Below are 20,462 nucleotides of genomic sequence, written 5' to 3' on the forward strand. Positions count from 1 at the left end.
CTCTGGATGAGCTTAAGGCCGCTATTGAAGCATCCTGGGCCTCCATAACATCTCAGCAGTGTCACAGGCTGATTGCCTCCATGCCACGCCGCATTGAAGCAGTCATTTCTGCCAAAGGATTCCCGACCAAGTATTGAGTGCATAACTGAACATTATTATTTGTTGGTTTTTTTGTTTGTTATTAAAAAACACTTTTATTTGATTGGATGGGTGAAATATGCTAATTTATTGAGACAGGTTTTTTGGGTTATCAGGAGTTGTATGCCAAAATCATCAGTATTGAAACAATAAAAGACCTGACAAATTTCAGTTGGTGGATAATGAATCTATAATATATGAAAGTTTAATTGTAATCATTACATTATGGTAAATAATGAAATTTAACACTATATGCTAATTTTTTGAGAAGGACCTGTATATATATATATATATATACATACATACATGAAACACTTCAGCAACACAATGTAACTCCAAGTCAATCACACTTCTGTGAAATCAACCAGTTATGAAGCAACTCTGAGAATCAATTTCTCCTGCTGTGAAAACGGAACAGATAATAGATAGAAATGATCGGCAATTAGCAAGACAACCCTTATTAAGGGGCGGTTCTGCAGTGGGTGACCACAGACCATTTCTCTGTTCTGATCCTTTTTGGCTGTTTTGGTCACTTTTGCATTTTGTCATTGCTCTCACCTCTAGAGGTACAGTACAGTAGCATGAGGCGGTGCCTATAACCCACAGAAGTTGCTAAGGTAGTGCAGCTCATCCAGGATGGCACATCAATGCGAGCTGGGGCAAGAAGGGTAGCTGTGTCCGTCAGCACAGAGTCCAGAGCATGGAGCAGATACCAGGAGATATGGAGGGGGCCATAGGAGGACAACAAGCCAGCAGCAGGACCGCTACCTCCTCCTTTGTGCAAGGAGGAGCAGTGCCAGAGCCCTGCAAAATGACGTGCAGCAGGCCACTAACATCCATGTGTCTGCTCAAACTGTCAGAAAAAGGCTCCGTGACAGCATTATGAGGGCCTGACGTCCATAAGTGGGTGTTGTTCTTAACCCCACACCGTGCGGAGGGATTAGCAGATTCGACATTCGCGCCCTGTGCTCTTCACAGATGAGAGCAGATTCACACTGAGCACATGTGACAGAGTCAGGAGACGCCGTGGGGAACGTTCTGCTGCCTGTAACATCCTCGATCCGGTTTGGCAGTGGGTCAGTAATGGTGTGGGGTACCGAGATGAGATCCTCAGTCCCCTTGTGAGACCATATGCTGGTGCTGTTGGCCCTGGGTTCCTCCTAATGCAGGACAATGCCAGACCTCATGTGGCTGGAGTGTGTCAGCAGTTCCTGCAAGATGAAGGCATTGAAGCTATGGACTGGACAGCCTGTTCCCCAGACCTGAATCCAATGGCATCATGTCTCGTTCTATCCACCAACGTCACGTTGATGATATCTAGGATGTAGTATTTGTGTTCCCTTTATTTTTTGAGCAGTGTCTATATACACACACATATATTTGTGACAGCAGTTTTCAAGTCTCAAGTCATGCATATGTCACATGGATGCCCCGAGCAAAACCGACTGCTTCTTAGGGCTTGTCTCGTTACAGTTTGCTCAATAATAAAATGCAATTAGCTACTAAGCAAATAAGAAACTTAATTTAGGTGTATTGTCCCTTTGATAAATCTGAACAGCAGCAACTAAACTTAAACTGAAGAAGGAAGGATATGAAACACACATACCATCTTTTTTAGTGTAATTTCTACCAGGTCCTTTATACCCTCATCTGGGTCTTCCTCCGTCGGCTGCTTAAGGAGACTGTTCTTCAGCATGTGGAACATTTCTTCTCTGGAGATAAAACCGTCACTGTTCAGATCATAGACCTCAAAGCAATCTGCAAAAAATGCAATAATCAGGAAATATCTGCCCCCAGTGTTATATAATTATAATGTTCTGTACCAGAAAATGATTTACACTTACATCCTGTATTATACCCCAGAGCTGCACTCACTATTCTGCTGGTGCAGTCACTGTGTACGTACATTACATTACTGATCCTGAGTTATATCCTGTATTATACCCCAGAGCTGCACTCACTATTCTGCTGGTGCAGTCACTGTGTACGTACATTACATTACTGATCCTGAGTTACCTCCTTTATTATACCCCAGAGCTGCACTCACTATTCTGCTGGTGCAGTCACTGTGTACATACATTACATTACTGATCCTGAGTTACATCCTGTATTATGCTCCAGAGCTGCACTCACTATTCTGCTGGTGCAGTCACTGTGTTGCCCCCACTTCTGCCGTGTAGTTAGGCTGATAAGTCATGGTGAAAAGAGAGTTCTTGCCTCCTTTATATTCCGGCACATGGGATCACTTACATTTTATCTTCTCGTCCAGCGTTCCCCGGAGAAACACAGACAGGCCTTCGATCCATTCACTCACACTGATGTAGCTGTCATTGTCCTTATCGAACCCTCTGAATACTGGAGATAGAAGCACAGTCCTTAATATAGAGTCACGTGCGGCCCATTACAATAGAGCGGTGTGCGGCCCATCACTATAGAGCGGTGTGCGGCCCATTACTATAGAGCGGTGTGCGGCCCATTACCATAGAGCACTGAGCGGCCCATTACCATAGAGCGGTGTGCGGCCCATTACTATAGAGCGGTGTGCGGCCCATTACTATAGAGCGGTGTGCGGCCCATTACCATAGAGCGCTGAGCGGCCCATTACCATAGAGCGGTGTGCGGCCCATTACTATAGAGCGCTGTGCGGCCCATTACCATAGAGCGCTGAGCGGCCCATTACTATAGAGCGCTGTGCGGCCCCTCAATATAGAGTGCTGTGTGGCCCATTATTATAGAGCGATGTGCGGCCCATCACTATAGAGTGCTGTGTGGCCCCTCACTATAGAGCGCTGTGCCCGCTGCGCCGAGTCCTGCACTCACCCCGGTCCATGATCATGTCGTCCGTCATGGTGAACGTGTTGTGCAGGATGTTCCTGAACGTGCTCCTGTCGATGCCGCCTCTGCTGTACGGATCTATCGGGCGTCCGACGATCGTGTTGTACAGACGGATGAGACTATAGAGCGATGTGCGGCCCATTACTATAGAGCGGTGTGCGGCCCATTACTATAGAGCGGTGTGCGGCCCATTACTATAGAGCGGTGTGCGGCCCATTACTATAGAGCGATGTGCGGCCCATTACTATAGAGCGGTGTGCGGCCCATCACTATAGAGCGGTGTGCGGCCCATCACTATAGAGCGGTGTGCGGCCCATTACTATAGAGCGATGTGCGGCCCATTTCTATAGAGCGGTGTGCGGCCCATTACTATAGAGCGGTGTGCGGCCCATTACTATAGAGCGGTGTGCGGCCCATTACCATAGAGCGGTGTGCGGCCCATTACTATAGAGCGGTGTGCGGCCCCTCACTATAGAGCGCTGTGCGGCCCCTCACTATAGAGCGGTGTGCGGCCCCTCACTATAGAGCGGTGTGCGGCCCATTACTATAGAGCGGTGTGCGGCCCATTACTATAGAGCGGTGTGAGGCCCATTACTATAGAGCGCTGTGCGGCCCATTACTATAGAGCGGTGTGCGGCCCATTACTATAGAGCGCTGTGCGGCCCATAACTATAGAGCGCTGTGCGGCCCCTCACTATAGAGCGGTGTGCGGCCCAATACTATAGAGTGCTGTGCGGCCCATTATTATAGAGCGGTGTGCGGCCCATCACTATAGAGCGCTGTGCGGCCCCTCACTATAGAGCGCTGTGCGGCCCCTCACTATAGAGCGCTGTGCGGCCCATTATTATAGAGCGGTGTGCGGCCCATCACTATAGAGCGCTGTGCGGCCCCTCACTATAGAGCGCTGTGCGGCCCATTACTATAGAGTGCTGTGCGGCCCATTATTATAGAGCGGTGTGCGGCCCATTACTATAGAGCGCTGTGCGGCCCATTACTATAGAGCGGTGTGCGGCCCATTATTATAGAGCGGTGTGCGGCCCATTATTATAGAGCGGTGTGCGGCCCATCACTATACAGCGCTGTGCGGCCCCTCACTATAGAGCGCTGTGCGGCCCCTCACTATAGAGCGCTGTGCGGCCCATTACTATAGAGCGGTGTGAGGCCCATTACTATAGAGCGGTGTGCGGCCCATCACTATAGAGCGCTGTGCGGCCCCTCACTATAGAGCGCTGTGCCCGCTGCGCCGAGTCCTGCACTCACCCCGGTCCATGATCATGTCGTCCGTCATGGTGAACGTGTTGTGCAGGATGTTCCTGAACGTGCTCCTGTCGATGCCGCCTCTGCTGTACAGATCTATCGGGCGTCCGACGATCGTGTTGTACAGACGGATGAGACTATAGAGCGATGTGCGGCCCATTACTATAGAGCGGTGTGCGGCCCATTACTATAGAGCGGTGTGCGGCCCATTACTATAGAGCGGTGTGCGGCCCATTACCATAGAGCGGTGTGCGGCCCATTACTATAGAGCGGTGTGCGGCCCATTAGTATGGAGCGGTGTGCGGCCCATTACTATAGAGCGGTGTGTGGCCCATTACTATAGAGCGGTGTGTGGCCCATTACCATAGAGCGCTGTGCGGCCCATCACTATAGAGCGGTGTGCGGCCCATTACTATAGAGCGGTGTGCGGCCCATTACTATAGAGCGGTGTGCGGCCAATTACTATAGAGCGGTGTGCGGCCCCTCACTATAGAGCGGTGTGCGGCCCATCACTATAGAGCGGTGTGCGGCCCATCACTATAGAGCGGTGTGCGGCCCATCACTACAGAGCGCTGTGCGGCCCATCACTATAGAGCGGTGTGCGGCCCATCACTATAGAGCGGTGTGCGGCCCATTACTATAGAGCGGTGTGCGGCCCATCACTATAGAGCGGTGTGCGGCCCATTACTATAGAGCGGTGTGCGGCCCATCACTATAGAGCGGTGTGCGGCCCCTCACTATAGAGCGGTGTGCGGCCCCTCACTATAGAGCGGTGTGCGGCCCCTCACTATAGAGCGGTGTGAGGTCCATCACTATAGAGCGGTGTGAGGTCCATCACTATAGAGCGGTGTGCGGCCCATCACTATAGAGCGGTGTGTGGCCCATTACTATAGAGCGGTGTGCGGCCCATCACTATAGAGCGGTGTGCGGCCCATCACTATAGAGCGGTGTGCGGCCCCTCACTATAGAGCGGTGTGCGGCCCATTACTATAGAGCGGTGTGCGGCCCAATACTATAGAGTGCTGTGCGGCCCATTATTATAGAGCGGTGTGCGGCCCATCACTATAGAGCGCTGTGCGGCCCCTCACTATAGAGCGCTGTGCGGCCCCTCACTATAGAGCGCTGTGCGGCCCATTATTATAGAGCGGTGTGCGGCCCCTCACTATAGAGCGCTGTGCGGCCCATTACTATAGAGTGCTGTGCGGCCCATTATTATAGAGCGGTGTGCGGCCCATTACTATAGAGCGCTGTGCGGCCCATTACTATAGAGCGGTGTGCGGCCCATTATTATAGAGCGGTGTGCGTCCCATCACTATAGAGCGCTGTGCGGCCCCTCACTATAGAGCGCTGTGCGGCCCCTCACTATAGAGCGCTGTGCGGCCCATTATTATAGAGCGGTGTGCGGCCCATCACTATAGAGCGCTGTGCGGCCCCTCACTATAGAGCGCTGTGCGGCCCATTACTATAGAGCGGTGTGAGGCCCATTACTATAGAGCGGTGTGCGGCCCATCACTATAGAGCGCTGTGCGGCCCCTCACTATAGAGCGCTGTGCCCGCTGCGCCGAGTCCTGCACTCACCCCGGTCCATGATCATGTCGTCCGTCATGGTGAACGTGTTGTGCAGGATGTTCCTGAACGTGCTCCTGTCGATGCCGCCTCTGCTGTACGGATCTATCGGGCGTCCGACGATCGTGTTGTACAGACGGATGAGACTATAGAGCGATGTGCGGCCCATTACTATAGAGCGGTGTGCGGCCCATTACTATAGAGCGGTGTGCGGCCCATTACTATAGAGCGGTGTGCGGCCCATTACCATAGAGCGGTGTGCGGCCCATTATTATAGAGCGGTGTGCGGCCCCTCACTATAGAGCGGTGTGGGGCCCATCACTATTGAGTGCTGTGCGGCCCATTATTATAGGGCGGTGTGCGGCCCATTACTATAGAGCGCTGTGCGGCCCATTATTATAGAGCGGTGTGCGGCCCCTCACTATAGAGTGCTGTGCGGCCCATTATTATAGAGCGGTGTGCGGCCCATTACTATAGAGCGCTGTGAGGCCCCTCACTATAGAGCGCTGTGCCCGCTGCGCCGAATCCTGCACTCACCCCGGTCCATGATCATGTCGTCCGTCATGGTGAACGTGTTGTGCAGGATGTTCCTGAACGTGCTCCTGTCGATGCCGCCTCTGCTGTACAGATCTATCGGGCGTCCGACGATCGTGTTGTACAGACGGATGAGACTATAGAGCGATGTGCGGCCCATTACTATAGAGCGGTGTGCGGCCCATTACTATAGAGCGGTGTGCGGCCCATTACTATAGAGCGGTGTGCGGCCCATTACCATAGAGCGGTGTGCGGCCCATTACTATAGAGCGGTGTGCGGCCCATTAGTATGGAGCGGTGTGCGGCCCATTACTATAGAGCGGTGTGTGGCCCATTACTATAGAGCGGTGTGTGGCCCATTACCATAGAGCGCTGTGCGGCCCATCACTATAGAGCGGTGTGCGGCCCATTACTATAGAGCGGTGTGCGGCCCATTACTATAGAGCGGTGTGCGGCCAATTACTATAGAGCGGTGTGCGGCCCCTCACTATAGAGCGGTGTGCGGCCCATCACTATAGAGCGGTGTGCGGCCCATCACTATAGAGCGGTGTGCGGCCCATCACTACAGAGCGCTGTGCGGCCCATCACTATAGAGCGGTGTGCGGCCCATCACTATAGAGCGGTGTGCGGCCCATTACTATAGAGCGGTGTGCGGCCCATCACTATAGAGCGGTGTGCGGCCCATTACTATAGAGCGGTGTGCGGCCCATCACTATAGAGCGGTGTGCGGCCCCTCACTATAGAGCGGTGTGCGGCCCCTCACTATAGAGCGGTGTGCGGCCCCTCACTATAGAGCGGTGTGAGGTCCATCACTATAGAGCGGTGTGAGGTCCATCACTATAGAGCGGTGTGCGGCCCATCACTATAGAGCGGTGTGTGGCCCATTACTATAGAGCGGTGTGCGGCCCATCACTATAGAGCGGTGTGCGGCCCATCACTATAGAGCGGTGTGCGGCCCCTCACTATAGAGCGGTGTGCGGCCCATTACTATAGAGCGGTGTGCGGCCCAATACTATAGAGTGCTGTGCGGCCCAATACTATAGAGCGGTGTGCGGCCCATCACTATAGAGCGGTGTGCGGCCCATCACTATAGAGCGGTGTGCGGCCCCTCACTATAGAGCCGTGTGTGGCCCCTCACTATAGAGCGCTGTGCGGCCCCTCACTATAGAGCGCTGTGCGGCCCATTATTATAGAGCGGTGTGCGGCCCATCACTATAGAGCGCTGTGCGGCCCCTCACTATAGAGCGCTGTGCGGCCCCTCACTATAGAGCGCTGTGCGGCCCATTATTATAGAGCGGTGTGCGGCCCCTCACTATAGAGCGCTGTGCGGCCCATTACTATAGAGTGCTGTGCGGCCCATTATTATAGAGCGGTGTGCGGCCCATTACTATAGAGCGCTGTGCGGCCCATTACTATAGAGCGGTGTGCGGCCCATTATTATAGAGCGGTGTGCGTCCCATCACTATAGAGCGCTGTGCGGCCCCTCACTATAGAGCGCTGTGCGGCCCCTCACTATAGAGCGCTGTGCGGCCCATTATTATAGAGCGGTGTGCGGCCCATCACTATAGAGCGCTGTGCGGCCCCTCACTATAGAGCGCTGTGCGGCCCATTACTATAGAGCGGTGTGAGGCCCATTACTATAGAGCGGTGTGCGGCCCATCACTATAGAGCGCTGTGCGGCCCCTCACTATAGAGCGCTGTGCCCGCTGCGCCGAGTCCTGCACTCACCCCGGTCCATGATCATGTCGTCCGTCATGGTGAACGTGTTGTGCAGGATGTTCCTGAACGTGCTCCTGTCGATGCCGCCTCTGCTGTACGGATCTATCGGGCGTCCGACGATCGTGTTGTACAGACGGATGAGACTATAGAGCGATGTGCGGCCCATTACTATAGAGCGGTGTGCGGCCCATTACTATAGAGCGGTGTGCGGCCCATTACTATAGAGCGGTGTGCGGCCCATTACCATAGAGCGGTGTGCGGCCCATTATTATAGAGCGGTGTGCGGCCCCTCACTATAGAGCGGTGTGGGGCCCATCACTATTGAGTGCTGTGCGGCCCATTATTATAGGGCGGTGTGCGGCCCATTACTATAGAGCGCTGTGCGGCCCATTATTATAGAGCGGTGTGCGGCCCCTCACTATAGAGTGCTGTGCGGCCCATTATTATAGAGCGGTGTGCGGCCCATTACTATAGAGCGCTGTGAGGCCCCTCACTATAGAGCGCTGTGCCCGCTGCGCCGAATCCTGCACTCACCCCGGTCCATGATCATGTCGTCCGTCATGGTGAACGTGTTGTGCAGGATGTTCCTGAACGTGCTCCTGTCGATGCCGCCTCTGCTGTACAGATCTATCGGGCGTCCGACGATCGTGTTGTACAGACGGATGAGACTTTCCACCTCCTGTCTGGTGACTGCAAGAATCACAACAATCCCGATGAGGCTCCAGAGGGATTTACATACGATACTGATGAGCTGAGAACGGTATGGACACGTGTTGTGGTTCTAGATTACATCACTCATTACTACTATATAATGTACTGCACAAGGCGATAAACATCCACATTTGGTGAAATTGTGACACAATGTAATTCCACTATTAGTTTTTTTTATTTTGCTTTTATGACATTCAGTGTGCAATAAAAATGACCTGGAGACTCGATTCTTGGGGTCACTTTAATCACAGCGATACCAATCTTGTAAACTTTTTTGTTTTATATTTTTGTCGTTTAACCCCTTAGTGACAGAGCCAATTTGGTACTTAATGACCAGGCCAATTTTTGCAATTCTGACCACTGTCACTTTATGAGGTTATAACTCTGGAACGCTTCAACGGATCCCGCTGATTCTGAGATTGTTTTTTCGTGACATATTGTACTTCATGTTAGTGGTAACATTTCTTTGATATTACTTGCGATTATTTATGAAAAAAACGGAAATATGGCGAAAATTTTTAAAATTTTGCAATTTTCAAACTTTGTATTTTTATGCCCTTAAATCAGAGATATATGTCATGAAAAATAGTTAATAAATAACATTTCCCACATGTCTACTTTAAATCTGCACAATTCTGGAAACAAAATTTTTTTTTGTTAGGGAGTTATAAGGGTTAAAAGTAGACCAGCAATTTCTCATTTTTACAACACCATTTTTTTTTAGGGACCACATCACATTTGAAGTCATTTTGAGGGGTCTATATGATAGAAAATAATGAAGTGTGACACCATTCTAAAAACTACACCCCTCAAGGTTCTCAAAACCACATTCAAGAAGTTTATTAACCCTTTACGTGCTTCACAGGAACTGAAACAATGTGGAAGGAAAAAATGAACATTTAACTTTTTTTTGCAAACATCTTAATTCAGAACCATTTTTTTTATTTTCACAAGTGTAAAAACAGAAATGTAACCATAAATTTTGTTATGCAATTTCTCCTGAATACGACAATACCCCATATGTGGGGGTAAACCACTGTTAGGGCGCACCGCAGAACTTAGAAGTGAAGGAGCGCCGTTTGACTTTTTCAATGTAGAATTGGCTGGAATTGAGATCGGACACCATGTCACATTTAGAGAGCCCCTGATGTACCTAAACAGTGGAAACTCCCCACAAGTGACACCATTTTGGAAACTAGACCCCTTAAGGAACTTATCTAGATGTGTGGTGAGCACTTTGAACCCCCAAGTGCTTCACAGAAGTTTATAACGTAGAGCCGTGAAAATAAAAAATCGCTTTTGTTTACACAAAAATGATCTTTTCGCCCACAAATTCTTATTTTCACAAGGGTAACAGGAGAAATTAGACCACAAAAGTTGTTGTGCAATTTCTCCTGAGTACGCTGATACCCAATATGTGGGGGTAAACAACTGTTAGGGCGCACCGCAGAGCTTGGAAGAGAAGGAGTGCCGTTTTACTTTTTCAATGTAGAATTGGCTGGAATTGAGATTGGACGCCATGTCGCGTTTGGAGAGCCCCTGATGTGCCTAAACAGTGGAAACCCCCCACAAGTGACACCATTTTGGAAACTAGACCCCTTAAGGAACTTATCTAGATGTGTGGCGAGCACTTTGAACCCCCATGTGCTTCACAGAAGTTTATAACGTAGAGCCGTGAAAAAAAAAATTGCATTTTTTCTACAAAAATGATCTTTTTGCCCACAAATTTTTATTTTCACAAGAGTAACAGGAGAAATTAGACCACTAAAGTTGTTGTGCAATTTCTCCTGAGTACGTCGATACCCAATATGTGGGGGTAAACCACTGTTTGGGCGCACCGCAGAGCTTAGAAGAGAAAGAGTGCCGTTTTACTTTTTCAATGTAGAATTGGCTGGAATTGAGATCGGACGCCATGTCGCGTTTGGAGAGCCCCTGATGTGCCGAAACAGTAGAAATCCCCCACAAGTGACCCCATTTTGGAAACTAGACCCCCCATGGAACTTATCTAGATGTGTGGTGAGAACCTTGAATGCCCAAGTGCTTCACAGAAGTTTATAATGCAGAGCCGTGAAAATAAAAAATATTTTTTTTTTTCCACAAAAAAGATTTTTTAGCCACCAAATTTTTATTTTCACAAGGGTAACAAGAGAAATTGGACCCCAAAAGTTGTTGTCCAATTTGTCCTGAGTATGCTGGTACCCCATATGTGGGGGTAAACCACTGTTTGGGCGCACGGCAGAGCTCGGAAGGAAGGAGCGCCGTTTTGGAATGCAGACTTTGATAGAATGGTCTGCGGGTATTATGTTGCGTTTGCAGAGCCCCTGATGTACCTAACCAGTAGAAACCCCCCACAAGTGACCCCATTTTGGAAACTAGACCCCCCATGGAACTTATCTAGATGTGTGGTGAGAACTTTGAATGCCCAAGTGCTTCACAGAAGTTTAGAATGCAGAGTCGTGAAAATAAAAAATATTTTTTTTTCCACAAAAAAGATATTGTAGCCCCCAAGTTTTTATTTTCACAAGGGTAACAAGAGAAATTGGACCCCAGAAGTTGTTGTCCAATTTATCCCGAGTACGCTGATGCCCCATATGTGGGGGTAACCCACTGTTTGGGCGCACGGCAGAGCTCAGAAGGGAGGGAGCACCATTTGACTTTTTGAGCGCAAAATTGGCTGTCGTGTTTGGAGACCCCCTGATGTACCTAAACAGTGGAAACCCCCCAATTCTAGCTCCAACCCTAACCCCAACACACCCCTAACCCTAATCCCAACCTCATCCATAATCCTAATCACTAACCCTAACCATAATCACAACCCTTACCCCAAAACAACCCTAATGTCAACCCTAACCATAACCCTAATCAAAACCCTAAATCCAGCACACCCCTAATCCTAATCTCAACCCTAACCTCAAACCTAACCCTAATCCCAATACACCCCTAATCACAACCCTAACCTTAACCCTAATCCCAAGCGTAACCCTAATGCCAACCCTAATCCAAACCATAACCCTAATCCCAGCTCTAACCCTAACTTTAGCCCCAACCCTAACCCTAGGGCTACTTTCACACTTGCGTCGTTTGGCATTCCGTCGCAATCCGTCGTTTTGGATAAGAAACGGATCCTGCAAATGTGCCCGCAGGATGCGTTTTTTGCCCATAAACTTGTATTGCCGACGGATCGTGACGGATGGCCACACGTCGCGTCCGTCGTGCACTGGATCAGTTGTGTTTTGGCGGAGCGTCGGCACAAAAAAACGTTCAATGAAACATTTTTTTGTACGTCGCATCCGCCATTTCTGACCGCGCATGCGTGGCCGTAACTCCGCCCCCTCCTCCCCAGGACATAGATTGGGCAGCGGATGTGTTGAAAAACTACAGCTGCTGCCCACGTTGTGCACAATTTTCACAACGTGCGTCGGTATGTCGGGCCGACGCATTGCGACGGCCCCGTACCGAAGTAAGTGTGAAAGAAGCCTAACCCCAAGTTTAGCCCCAACCCTAACCCTAAATTTAGCCCCAACCCTAGCCCTACCCCTAACCTAACCCTACCCCTAACCTAACCCTAACCTAACCCTACCCCTAACCCTAATTTTAGCCCCAACTGCTGTTCTCCTGCCGGCCGGCAGATGGAGACAGATGGCGGGCGCACTGGGCATGCGTCCGCCATGTTCTGCTGCCGGCGACCAGGAGGAGCAGCAAGAGGATCCAGGGACCTAGGTGAGTATGCTAGGGTCCCCGAATCCCCCTATTTCTCTGTCCTCTGATGTGCGATCACATCAGAGGACAGAGAATTACACTTTACTTTTTTTTTTTTTTTTTTTGCGGTCGCCGGTAAACAGTTAATTACCGGCGATCGCAAAACAGGGGTCGGTAATACCGACCCCGATCGTGCTCTTTGGGGTCTCGGCTACCCCCGGCAGCCGAGACCCCAAAGATTCTCCCGGTGCCGGCCGGCGGGCGCACTGCGCATGCGCCCGCCATTTTGAAGATGGCAGCGCCCACCGGGAGACACGAGGAGCATCGGGGGAGCTAGGTGAGTATTGGGGGGCCACCTGGGACCCCTTTTCTCTGTCCTCCGATGTGCGATCACATCGGAGGACAGAGAAATTAAAAAGAGATCGCTTTTTTTTTTTTTTTTGCGATCGCCGGTAAACGGTTAATTACCGGCGATCGCAAATGCGGGGTGGGTTAAAAACCCCCCGAATCATGTTCTCTGGGGTCTCAGCTACCCTCGGCAGCCGAGACCCCGGAGAAAATCGGCCTCTGGGGGGCGCTATGGACTTTTTCCACAGCGCCGTTAATTAACGGCGCTGTGGTTTAAGTACCCTTAGCGGCCGCCGTTAAAAGGCGTATCGGCGGTCGCTAAGGGGTTAAAGAATTCCAAAACTTTGTAAAAAACAAAACAAAACAAAAACAGAATAAATAGTTTATTACCTTCTTCTGAGACTCATCGTTCTGTTTTTCTATTGATGTTGTGGATGGATTTTAGCGTGACAAGATGTCGTTTTTATTGGTACAATTTCGTGGTGCGTACAACGCTCATATTGCTTATTGTTGCATTTTTGGGGTGAGGTACAGTGGCCAAAACAGTCAAGCGTTATTTTTTTTCTTATACTTTTTATTTACCATATGGATTAATTATACACTGCACAAAAAACTAAAGGGAACACTTAAACAACAGAATATAACTTCAAGTAAATCAAACTTCTGTGAAATAAAACTGTCCACTTAAGAAGCAACACTGATTGACAATCAATTTCACATGCTGTTGTGCAAATGGAATAGACAACAGATGGAAATTATTGGCAATTATCAAGACACCCTCAATAAAGGAGTGGTTCTGCAGGTGGGGACCACAGACCACATCTCAGTACCAATGCTTTCTGGCTGATGTTTTGGTCACTTTTGAATGTTGGTTGTGCTTTCACACTCGTGGTGAGACGGACTCTACAACCCACACAAGTGGCTAAGGCTACGTTCACACTAGCGTTCTGCTAGTGTGCGTCGACTTAGCGTCGGGCGACGCAGCGCCGACGCACGCGTCATGCGCCCCTATGTTTAACATGGGGGACGCATGCGTTTTTGTGTGTTGCGTTTTGCAACACTTGCGTCTTTTTTGCCGCTAGCGTCGGACCAAGAAAATGCAACAAGTTGCATTTTTCTTGCGTCCGATTTGCGGCAAAAAACGACGTACGCGTCGCAAAACGCAGCGTTTTTGCGTGCGTTTTGCCGCGTTTTTGTGTGCGTCGTGCGTTGCGTCGCCGACGCAGCGGCGTGCAATGCTAGTCTGAACGTAGCCTAAGGTAGTGAAGCTCATCCAGGATGGCACATCAATGCGAGCTGTGGCAAGAAGGTTTGCTGTGTCTGTCAGCGTAGTGTCCAGAGACTGGAGGTGCTACCAGGAGACAGGCCAGTACACCAGGAGACATGGAGGGGGCCGTAGGAGGGCAACAACCCAGCAGCAGGACCGCTACCTCAGCCTTTGTGCAAGGAGGAACAGGAGGAGCACTGCCAGAGCCCTGCAAAATGACCTCCAGAAGGCCACAAATGTGCATGTGCGTGCACAAACGGTTAGAAACCGACTCCATGAGGATGGTCTGAGGGCCCGACGTCCACAGGTGGGCGTTGTGCTCACAGCCCAACACCGTGCAGGATGCTTGGCATTTGCTACAGAACACCAGGATTGGCAAATTCACCACTGGCGCCCAGTGCTCTTCACAGATGAAAGCAGGTTCACATTGAGCACATGTGACAGAGTCTGGAGACGCCGTGGAGAGCGATCTGCTGCCTGCAAGATCCTTCAGCATGACCAGTTTGGCAGTGGCTCAGTAATGGTGTGGGGTGGCATTTCTTTGGAGGGCCGCACAGCCCTCCATGTGCTCGCCAGAGGTAGCCTGACTGCCATTAGGTACCTAGATGAGATCCTCAGACCCCTTGTGAGACCATATGCTGGTGCGGTTGGCCCTGGGTTCTCCTAATGCAGGACAATGCCAGACCTCATGTGGCTGGGTTGTGTCAGCAGTTCCTGCAAGATGAAGGCATTGAAGCTATGGACTGGCCTCCCGTTCCCCAGACCTGAATCCGATTGAGCACATCTGGGACATCATGTCTCGCTCCATCCACCAACATTACGTTGCACCACAGACTGTCCAGGAGTTGGCGGATGCTTTAGTCCAGGTCTGGGAGGAGATCCCTCAGGAGACCATCCGCCGCCTCATCAGGAGCATGCCCAGGCGTTGTAAGGAGGTCATACGTGGAGGCCACACACAGTACTGAGCATCATTTCCTTGTCATGAGGCATTTCCACTGAAGTTGGATCAGCCTGTAATTTGATTTTCCACTTTGATTTTGAGTATCATTCCAAATCCAGGCCTCCATTGGTTAATAAATTTGATTTCCATTGATGATTTTTGTGTGATTTTGTTGTCAGCACATTCAACTTTGAACAGAACAAAGTATTCAATGATAATATTTAATTGAACAGAACAAAGTATTCAATGAGAATATTTAATTGAACAGAACAAAGTATTCAATGAGAATATTTAATTCATTCAGATCTAAGATGTGTTATTTGAGTGTGCCCTTTATTTTTTTTAGCAGTGTATTTTCTCAGATTGGACTTTGAGGTAAAAAAAATATGTTTTTTTATGTCTTTTTAAATTTTTATCTTTTTTTAATTAATTTGTGAATTGGGAAAAGCTGTGCGAGTAAAACGTCTATATTTCTTTTATTGTTTAAAAAATAATTCATTAATTTTTACATTTTTTTTCTAGTATTTAAAGCGGACTTGATCCTGCGACTGTTTAATCACTTTCCCCATAATTAAATACTACGGTATACAGAGAATTTTAGTATCTTTGAAACCTTCATCAGAGTTAAATAATGGCAGTGACGGGGGCATCAGCTGGCCATGGCAGCACGTGTGCACCCCACAATCACATTGGGAAGGAGGGGGGATGAGAGGTGAGAGACCAGTACGGAAAATCTGCATGATTTGTATGGGAAATGCTTTGAACACAAGATCCAGACGCCAGATTCATTGTTTCACATCTCCGTTTCACACGTTTTTGTCTGGTTCTGTCACTGTGTGCTTTTTTCGCCGCACAATAAAATGTGCCAGTGTAAAAAAAAAAAAATGGATCCGTTTTTTTTTTTTTTCAAAACTTGCCGGATTGTGCCTGAAACAAAAAACCTGATGTGTGAAAGTAGCCTAAGATTGGCCCCTTAGATTGGATGCTGACGAGCCCTGTACACTGTATTCCTGGACAGCCTATATCGACACTAGACAGGATAGGAGCCACATTCACTGATGAATAAGGAGAGCAGATCGCTCCGCGGTGACCCGGTGGATCCAGGTAGCCACAATACACAGGGAGTGGCCACACGTCGGACATTATCCCGTACGTCCCCCAGGTCCAGATCATGGACAGGTGGGACAGTCCGGCCGCTGCGCTCAGTCCAGGGCAGCACTTCTCTGGAGGACACTTTTGTGCGACGTTTTTTAGTAGAGCACTGAATACCCCCATTTACCCTACATGTCAGGACGTAGCATACTACAACTCCCAGCATGCCATGTCTGCTTATTCACTACAACTCCCAGCAGGCCATGTCCGCTTATACACTACAACTCCCAGCAGGCCATGTCTGCTTATTCACTACAACTCCCAGCAGGCCATGTCCGCTTATACACTACAACTCCCAGCAGGCCATGTTTGCTTATACACTACAACTCCCAGCAGGCAATGTCCGCTTATACACTACAACTCCCAGCAGGCCATGTCCGCTTATACACAACTCCCAGCATGCCATGTCCGCTTATACACTACAACTCCCAGCAGGCCATGTCTGCTTATACACTACAACTCCCAGCAGGCCATGTCCGCTTATACACTACAACTCCCAGCATGCCATGTCCGCTTATACACTACAACTCCCAGCAGGCAATGTCCGCTTATACACTACAACTCCCAGCAGGCAATGTCCGCTTATACACTACAACTCCCAGCATGCCATGTCCGCTTATACACTACAACTCCCAGCAGGCACCGCTTATACACTACAACTCCCAGCAGGCAATGTCTGCTTATACACTACAACTCCCAGCAGGCCATGTCCGCTTATACACTACAACTCCCAGCATGCAATGTCCGCTTATACACTACAACTCCCAGAAGGCAATGTCCGCTTATACACTACAACTCCCAGCAGGCAATGTCCGCTTATTCACTACAACTCCCAGCAGGCCATGTCCGCTTATTCACTACAACTCCCAGCAGGCCATGTCCGCTTATTCACTACAACTCCCAGCAGGCCATGTCCGCTTATACACTACAACTCCCAGCAGGCCATGTCCGCTTATACACTACAACTCCCAGCAGGCCATGTCCGCTTATACACTACAACTCCCAGCAGGCCATGTCCGCTTATACACTACAACTCCCAGCAGGCAATGTCCGCTTATACACTACAACTCCCAGCATGCCATGTCCGCTTATACACTACAACTCCCAGCAGGCAATGTCCGCTTATACACTACAACTCCCAGCATGCCATGTCCGCTTATACACTACAACTCCCAGCAGGCCATGTCCGCTTATACACTACAACTCCCAGCATGCCATGTCCGCTTATACACTACAACTCCCAGCAGGCCATGTCCGCTTATACACTACAACTCCCAGCAGGCCATGTCCGCTTATACACTACAACCCCCAGCAGGCAATGTCCGCTTATACACTACAACTCCCAGCAGGCCATGTCCGCTTATTCACTACAACTCCCAGCATGCCATGTCCGCTTATTCACTACAACTCCCAGCATGCCATGTCCGCTTATTCACTACAACTCCCAGCATGCCATGTCCGCTTATACACTACAACTCCCAGCATGCAATGTCCGCTTATACACTACAACTCCCAGCATGCAATGTCCGCTTATACACTACAACTCCCAGCAGGCCATGTCCGCTTATACACTACAACTCCCAGCATGCCATGTCTGCTTATACACTACAACTCCCAGCATGCAATGTCTGCTTATACACTACAACTCCCAGCAGGCAATGTCCGCTTATACACTACAACTCCCAGCAGGCCATGTCCGCTTATACACTACAACTCCCAGCAGGCAATGTCCGCTTATACACTACAACTCCCAGCAGGCCATGTCCGCTTATACACTACAACTCCCAGCAGGCCATGTCCGCTTATACACTACAACTCCCAGCAGGCCATGTCCGCTTATACACTACAACCCCCAGCAGGCAATGTCCGCTTATACACTACAACCCCCAGCAGGCAATGTCCGCTTATACACTACAACTCCCAGCAGGCAATGTCTGCTTATACACTACAACTCCCAGCAGGCAATGTCCGCTTATACACTACAACTCCCAGCAGGCCATGTCCGCTTATTCACTACAACTCCCAGCAGGCAATGTCCGCTTATACACTACAACTCCCAGCAGGCCATGTCCGCTTATACACTACAACTCCCAGCATGCAATGTCTGCTTATACACTACAACTCCCAGCAGGCAATGTCCGCTTATACACTACAACTCCCAGCAGGCCATGTCTGCTTATACACTACAACTCCCAGCAGGCCATGTCCGCTTATACACTACAACTCCCAGCAGGCCATGTCCGCTTATACACTACAACTCCCAGCATCAGGCACAGCAGACCCCCCTCTCTGGCTGTGACACTGCGGCTCCCCGCCCACACATCGCTCCCCCGGATAGTTACAGTGCCGGGCGCTCTTGCACAGAGTCTCCGCCAGCTTCTTCAGGTTCTTGCGGTTCATGGCAGCCACATGCTGGGACATGGCGAGGTCTGCTGGGGGTTGTAGTCCGCGGACTCTGGAGACGTGTTGGAAATCGCTCAGCAAAGCTTCAGCAGCAGCAGCACAACAAGTGTAGCCATGGTAACAGCTCAGCCAACCGGCATCAGCGCTCCCATGACGTCATCACGTCTGCGCCTTTTACCTCATTGGTCACTTCTGTAACGCGGGCAACACGTGACTGTATGAAAACACAGGCGTCAGGCGCATGCTCAGCACTGAGCACAAGAAGTTGTTGTTGCAGCTGATTTGACGCTGCGGCTTCACAGCAGTTTTCTATGCGGTTTACAGTACAATGTAAACCTATGGAAAACCAAATAAGCAGTGCACATGCTGCGGAAAATTCCGCTCAGAAACGCTGCGGTTAATTTTCCGCAGCATGTCAATTCCGCAACGTGTGCACATACCCTCATGGTATGTGCACACGTTGCGGATTCTGTGCGGATCCGCAGTGTTTTTGTACCCATTCCATTATAGAAATCCACAGGGGTAAAAACCGCAGCAAATCCGGAAAAAAAAAAAAAAATCGCTGCGGATCCGCACAAAAAAACGCAACAAATCCACAGCTGCGTTTTCTGCCAGGAGAGGCAGAATCCGCACCAGAAATTCCTAAGGCTATGTGTACACGATGCGGATTTTGCTGCAAAGCCGCAGCGTTTTCGCAGCTGCGGATGCGCAACAGTTTCCCATGAGTTTACAGTACAATGTAAACTTATGGGAAACCAAAAAACGCTGTGTACATGCTGCGGAAAAAAACGCGTGGAAACGCAGCGGTTTACATCCTGCAGCATGTCACTTCTTTCTGTGTTTTCCGCAGCGGTTTTACAACTGCCCTTATGGAAAACCACAGTTGTAAGGCTGTGTTCACACGTTGCGATTTTTTTCCGTTTTTTCCCCGATAAAAACGCTATAAAACCGCAAAAAAAAAACGCATACAATAAGCGTCCCATCATTTAGAATGAATTCCGCATGTTTTGTGCACATGATGCGTTTTTTCCGTGACAAAAACGCATCGCGGCAAAAAAACGCAGCATGTTCATTAATTTTCCGTTTTTTTGCGGATTTCCCACTCCAAAATGCATTGGGAAGTGTCCGGAAAAAAACGCGGCAAAAACGCGGCAAAACTGCGGCAAAAACGAGTCAAAACCGCGGCAAAAACGCACGCGGTTTTCTTGCGGATTTCTTGCAGAAAATGTCCGGAATTCTCAGGAATTTTCTGCAAGAAATCCTGAACGTGTGCACATAGCCTAAAACTGCAGAAAAACCACGATAAATCCGCATCGGTTTTCCACTGCGGATTTATCAAATCCGCTGGAGAAAAATCCGCAGTGGACCCAAATGCGTGTGCACATAGCCTAAGGCTAATCCGCAACGTGTGCACATAGCCTTAATGTTCACAGTCGTAGGCATGTTCTTTACATGATTTGATGCAAACCCTCACAAAAAAAGAAAAACAGTGAAATTCCAGGTTGTGAGTGGTTAGACGAGGCGATGTAATGTATAGTCTGGTGGGAATGTGACTGCTGGGGGCGGCTACAAATGATCAACCCAGAACATTCCCAGCCACAGTTACTTTCCCCCTCAATGTCCCTATGACACTGACAACCAGACATTTATTGGCCTCTCCATGGGAGAAAAGTACTGCGACACATCTTAATGGTTGTAATCGGGTTTATCATTGCCCCCTGGCATATAACATCCAGCTCCATTGTATAACCTCCAGCCCCATTATTCCCCGATGTATCACATCCGACCCCATTGTCCCCCGATGTATAATCTCCGGCACCATTATTCCCCGCTATATAACCTCCGGCCCCATTATTCCCCACTATATAACCTCCAGACCCATTATTCCCCGGT

The 20,462-nt window shown here is 49.6% G+C and overlaps 1 protein-coding gene across 1 annotated transcript in view; it reads right to left on the minus strand.

The window, feature by feature from the left end:
• Positions 1-18,686, minus strand: part of CLXN (calaxin) — a 27,133-nt gene extending 8,447 nt beyond the window's left edge. Inside the window, 4 exon segments of the mRNA XM_069729421.1 lie at positions 1,745-1,896; positions 2,389-2,567; positions 8,559-8,739; positions 18,509-18,686. Of these exon segments, the coding sequence (XP_069585522.1) occupies positions 1,745-1,896; positions 2,389-2,567; positions 8,559-8,739; positions 18,509-18,587 (591 nt within the window). The 5' untranslated portion in view covers positions 18,588-18,686.
• Positions 18,687-20,462: the final 1,776 nt, after the last annotated feature.

This window comes from Ranitomeya imitator, chromosome 6 (genome assembly GCF_032444005.1).
Source record: "Ranitomeya imitator isolate aRanImi1 chromosome 6, aRanImi1.pri, whole genome shotgun sequence".
NCBI lineage: Eukaryota > Metazoa > Chordata > Amphibia > Anura > Dendrobatidae > Ranitomeya > Ranitomeya imitator.